The 6,006-nt window shown below is 45.2% G+C and overlaps 1 protein-coding gene across 1 annotated transcript; it reads left to right on the top strand.

Annotated features, from left to right (window-relative positions):
* The first annotated feature begins 3,471 nt into the window (after positions 1 to 3,471).
* LOC103803519 (homeobox protein Hox-B3-like) lies at positions 3,472 to 5,659 on the top strand. The gene is given in 3 exon segments (XM_009076083.1): positions 3,472 to 3,820; positions 3,823 to 3,894; positions 4,893 to 5,659. Coding segments are annotated over 3 exon segments (1,188 nt in total).
* Positions 5,660 to 6,006: the final 347 nt, after the last annotated feature.

Genomic DNA, 6,006 nt, shown 5'->3' with positions numbered 1-6,006 from the left:
TAAGTTTTATTAGCAGTGCTGGAAAATGCCTCCATATGTAATAGTGTAGAGATTTAATCGATTTAAAATTTCCAAGACTCTTGTATTTACATACAAATCATTATTTTCTAGGGATTCTGCCAGTGCATAATTTTGGATTTTTTTTTTTATTTTTTTTTTGTCCTCTCTCTCGTATATTCCTTTAACGTTTTGAAAGGAAAAGGGGGGTCATTCCTTGCTTATTGATTGCGTGGATGCTGGATGTGAAAATATATTATGTCTGCCTGTGCTTTGCTCGTCAGAGACTAAGGTAAGCCGGACTCAAATAGGCTATCACTTTGTGAATGGCGGAGTATATGTCCCAATGATTTATGACCATATGACTCCAATCTCGGTTCAAGAAGAGTTCACAAGCTTTAAGCTTCCTTCCACGCAGAGACTCTTTTGCAACCCTCAACCAGGGCCTTTTTTTTCCTCCCCCCCTTCCCCACCCTCTGCTTTACAACTGGGGAGTTCTGCTTGGGGTGAAGCTCTGGGGTTTGGGGGGAGGGAAAAAGGGAAATTTTTAGGAATGGCTTTTGATTTTTCAGCCATAACCAGCGCTGCGATTTGTGCTTTTTTCTCAGTAACCGACCTATTGTTAAAGGCATGCTTAGAATATCTCTTATTAATAATAATTGAAATTAAAAGCGGCTCCGGCTTTGGGAAATATACCTTAGGAAAAAGAGGGAGAGGGGGAGGGGGAAAGAAGCTGCTCTTCTTCCCAAACACACTCAGGTTGGGAATTTAGGATTTCCAACATGGAGGGAACGTTTTTCCAGCAGAAAACCTCAGCCTTAGCTTCCTTTTATCTTTTTTTTTCCCGATCGCCTGGTTTGTTTCTTTTTTTTTTTTTAATTTTGCTTTCTTCCCCCACCTAAAGCATCCTCCTCCCTTCACCCCTTTTTCCCTCTCGCACCTTCCTCCGCTCTCTATTTTGCTTCGAAACGTCTCTAAAATCTTCCCCCCGACAAAGTTACAGGCGAAGAGTTTGTGGTTAAATCTTAACCAGTCGCCAAGTGAAACTTGGGAGCTTGAGGAAACAGCCTGAACTCGGCTTTAATTGGAACAGGAGATCATCGAATATTTATTATTCTGCCTGAGAAATTTTTTTTTTTTTTAAAAAAAAGCAATTCCTTGGAGTAAATAATTAGGATTGCGGCCGTCCTGGGTGAAGATAAATGAGCAGCATTTGTGAGACGCTGAGAGATGAGGTACAAAGCAAAGCTATAGAAACCACAAGCAAAATGAGCATTTGGGAGAAAGGGACTGTAAATTTATTTGATGGCCATTTAAAGCCAAATCCTCGCGGTTATTTTTAGCTGAACCTCACAGCTCTGTTCTGCTTTGGATTTGTTTGGTTGTTTTGGGGTATTTTTCTATTTTTTCTTTTGGTAAGGAACCTATGCCAGGCAGGAAGGCCTTGGAGAAATTCCCACCTCTACCCTCGTAGATATTTGTAGCAAACCTCCTCCTAATAAAGGCGCTGCTGTTTGTTAATTAATTCACAGCTCCTCGGCTCGGCCAGTGGAGTCTACTTTTTAATAAGACATATTTATCATGGCTGAGGAAAGCAAATGAGAATAACTCCCCAGCAAGGAGCTCATCCTCTCCGTAGTACAATAATACATCTCCGTGGAAGATACAATACAGATTTGGGAATGCAGAAAGGATTTAATCAGTAGGAAAAAAAAAAAAAAAGCCAAGTAGTTCCTTCGTGGACACTGTGAGGTTGTTAGAAGTAAAAGGAGGTTTCATCTGACGTGACAGAAGAACGTAGCAGTCAGGGAAAAGGGAAAAAAAAAAAGAGGTTATTTATTGTTGAGCTGTGGCTTCTGTTAAACCCTGGTACTTAGAAATATCACATTAGGTTTTATCTCCACCGGGTTTATTTTATTTTATTTTCCAGAATGAAAGAGCCCTAGATAAAATTAAATATACAAGAGATACAATTAAATATACAATGGATATCAATTTCCAACCCAAATGCAAACTCTGAGCTGCAGTGAAAAGTCTCTGCCTGGTTGAAATCCTTGTGCTGCTTCATTGAGACTCACACAGCAGAATCTTTACAGGGCAAGGTAGTTTGGCTATTTTTTTGTGGGTATTTCTGCTCTGTCTTTATGGTAGAGAAAGTTTCTAGAAAAAAGAGGAAGAATAAGATAAAGAAAAATAGAAAAGATTAGAGAAAAAAAGGGGGAAAAATGAAGGTTTCATTTCGTAATTTGAGGCTTTGGACTGGGTTTTTAGACTTTTGAAGCTTGGATTGAAGGAGGGAGAAAGGCTGAAAAATCAAAGGGGTAGAAAGTTAAGAGCAAATGGCCTTGGTGACACTTTTGTTTTCCAAGGGGGGGGAAAAATAACAACAGTAATCAAACTGGTTTTGGAATCAACATCTTGCCAATGGCAGTTCCAGCTCCAGGACCGATGAGTACAAAGCCATACAGGCAGGGAAGGGTTTGTTTTCTAAATACAACCTGTGCTACCAGAGAGAGAGAGAGAGACTCCCAAGCAGGCCAGAGGAAGCACATTCTTGAATTCATGCCCCTGCTTAAATCTCCTTAAAATATTTGCACCGAATTCCAAAGACATTGTGAGTTCCTGTGTAAAGAGCAGACGAAGCCAACTGTGCCAGGACACTGTTACCTGCATGAAACATATTGACTAGTTGCTGTTTTCAGTTTCAAAACAAACACACCAAGCAAAGACCCTCCAATAAACTCAGCAGACTTTTAATTTCTGATGGGCTTGGTGGCTGTTCTGGGTGTGAATGGCTGATTTGAAGAGGTCAGGGGTAAGAAAGCAAGACTTTCATTCCTTTCATGCTTGTGGGCAGCAATTCTCTGTTCTGTGGCCTCATATTTATGTTGATTTGTGTGTTATCTGGCTGTGGATATGTACACATGGCACATATCTAGGTGGAGAGACACATTTAATTGGGAGTAGATGGGTCTGCATGGGGATATGTGTGTATAGATACTTACAGAAGCAAATAGATATATATAGATGAACTCAAGTGCACTTACAGAGCATATAATAGTGAATAACAGAGCAAATAAATATAGTGATAGCACCCAGGGTAGGATCCTAGAGGGATAAAAAAGATGCCACCAAACCAACCAGGAAAACAACCCCCCAAAAAAAAAAAAATCAGCTCAACACTTGAGCACTGTAACATTTGTTGAGCTTCCTTAGGCTGCATACAGGCCAAAATCTGCTCAAAGCATCTGTTCACCCTGTTCTACAGGATCCTATTCATGTCATGGGCCTTTCAGGCCCCAAGATGGATTCATAGGCTGGGTACTATTATTGTGTGTTTTCTCCTAACCTTTCAGGTCAGCTTCCAATAGACAGCTGGAAACGGCCTGTCACGTGGCCTTGGGGTGCCAATGTTCTGCCATAGGGGTGTCAAGACCCTGGTAGCTGGAAAAATCATTTTGGGGAGTCCCAGAGATGCAGAAGACAACCTACTACGACAGCTCCACGCTCTTTGGGGGTTACTCCTATGGGAGTGCCAATGGCTTCAGCTACGAGGGTCCCCAGCAACCCTTCCAGCCAAGTTCTCACATGGAAAACGACTTCCAGAGATCTGCCTGCTCCCTCCAGTCTCTTGGCAACACAACCCCCCACGCCAAAAATAAAGAGCTCAACGGGAGCTGCATGAGGCCAAGTTTGCCCCAGGAGCATCACCCACCTCCCCCAGTATCACCACCCCCCAACCCTGCCCCCAACAGCACCAGTAGCAACAGCAATAACCAGTCAGGGAGCAGTAAAAGTGCCCCCAGCAAAGCCAACCTCAGTGCTAACGCCAGTCTCATCCCTGGATGAAGGAATCGAGGCAGAACTCCAAGCAGAAAAACAGCTCCCCCAGCACAGGTATTTGTTTTGCTCTTGGAACTGGTTTGCCCCTATCCAAAATAAAGTGGTGAAGCCACTGGCCAGAGGTGGAGGGAGGGAGAGGGTGCAGAAAGGATCCAACAAGGATCCAGGGAGGATCCTGGCACTGGGCATGAGCCAGGCTTGGCCCATCGTGCAGCACTGACTGTGCACACTGAGGTGATTTGAAACAGAACCACAGGTAAGTACAACCAGGAGGTTGTACACAGCTGATGTCTGGCTGTGCAGACACAGATCCAGGCAAATGTGCAACCCAACTGCTCACTCAACCTGGTGCTGCTAAAAGAGTGTGTTTGTTTTCTTCCCACCTCCCTGGCTCCAGACATGGTATAGAGACCATATGCAAAAACACGTGTGTCTTCTTGCACACGTCTAAAGGAAAAAGTGTGTCTTCTTGCAAGACTAAAGGAAAAAGAATCAGTTTGGAAACATCACTAGAAACTTCGTGGCACAGACTTCATCCTGCATGAATATCATTTATCTGCTAGATGGTGTTTCTCTCACTGAAAGGTGATTGGGAGGTGACTTGGTGTTGAACAACGTGCACACAAATATTTAGGTTACCCCAACACGAGCCACACAATGTGTGTGTTTCTGTGTGTGTGTTTGTGTGTGGATTTGTACCTCAGCAAACCAAATACCTCCCCAGACTGCCCTGTGTTGGTATTAATTGGCCCTGCAGTAGCTGCCCCCCTGCCAAATATTATTTTCTCCAAATTATCTGTTGGAAATAATCGACTCCTAAATAAATGGCCCTGGAATCCTTTTCTACATGACATGATCAAATTTTCATAAACCAGGGGCAGCTTTGGAGAACAGAACTCTTAATAAATGACATGATTATGGAGTGCAGGCTAATGCAAAGGGGTGAGGGAAGGAGGGGGTCGAACTCTTGTGCCTGTTCCAGGATTTATTAAGAAACGATGCATTCAATTTCTGCATGTAAGTAATTATCTTTTATTTCATTTCACGGCCAGCAGAAACCTGCAGCGGCGAGAAAAGCCCTCCAGGCTCTTCGGCCTCCAAGAGAGCCCGAACAGCTTACACCAGTGCTCAGCTGGTGGAGCTGGAGAAGGAATTTCACTTCAACCGTTACCTGTGCAGACCTCGGCGTGTGGAGATGGCCAATCTGTTGAACCTCAGCGAGAGGCAGATCAAGATCTGGTTCCAGAACAGGAGGATGAAATATAAGAAAGATCAAAAATCAAAAGGCATGGGGTCTTCCTCTGGAGGTCCTTCCCCCACTGGCAGCCCCCCCCAGCCCATGCAATCCTCCGCCGGATTTCTCAACGCCTTGCACACCATGAGCGGTAACTACGACGCGCCTTCGCCGCCTTCCTTCAACAAACCCCACCAAAATGCCTATGCCATGTCCAGTAACTACCAAAACCCCATCAAGGGCTGCCCCTCCCAACAGAAATATGCCAACACGGCCCCTGAATACGACCCCCACGTCTTACAAGGGAACGGGGTGGCCTACGGGACTCCCAGTATGCAGGGCAGCCCCGTCTACGTCGGAGGTAACTATGTGGATTCTATGCCCACCTCTGGCCCATCTCTTTATGGCCTCAACCACCTGCCACACCACCAGGCTGCCAACATGGACTACAATGGGCCTCCACAGATGCCCCCGAGCCAACACCACGGACCATGTGAGCCCCATCCCACCTACACAGACCTTTCCGCGCACCACGCGTCTTCTCAGGGCAGAATCCAAGAGGCGCCCAAGCTCACCCACCTGTGAGAGGGAGCTCAGGTGAAGCAGATGGGACCCCCACCACAGGGCATGGGAGAGGGGAAGAGGGCAGGATCGGCCTCAGGACCATTTGTGTTGAGCTGGTTCCTTTCTTTCTTTGACAGGGCCAATTTCTCTCCCAGGTTGATGGGTTTGTTGGGGTTTTTTAGGCATAATTTCCAAGCGTTTCGGTAGTCACTGCCTAAAGCAGCTCTCTGTCTGAAGAGATTATACCTCCTGTGTTTCAACACAAATGCTTCTGAAATGGGGTTGGGGTAGTTTTGTGGGAATCTAGAAGGTTTTAAGCAGCAACAACCTTCGTTTCCAACCCAAGTGCAGATCATCACTGATCAACC

Source organism: Acanthisitta chloris, unplaced genomic scaffold (assembly GCF_000695815.1).
Source record: "Acanthisitta chloris isolate BGI_N310 unplaced genomic scaffold, ASM69581v1 scaffold6050, whole genome shotgun sequence".
Taxonomy (NCBI): domain Eukaryota; kingdom Metazoa; phylum Chordata; class Aves; order Passeriformes; family Acanthisittidae; genus Acanthisitta; species Acanthisitta chloris.
The sequence above is the reverse complement of the archived record's forward strand: the minus strand, read 5'-3'. Positions and strand labels throughout refer to the sequence as shown.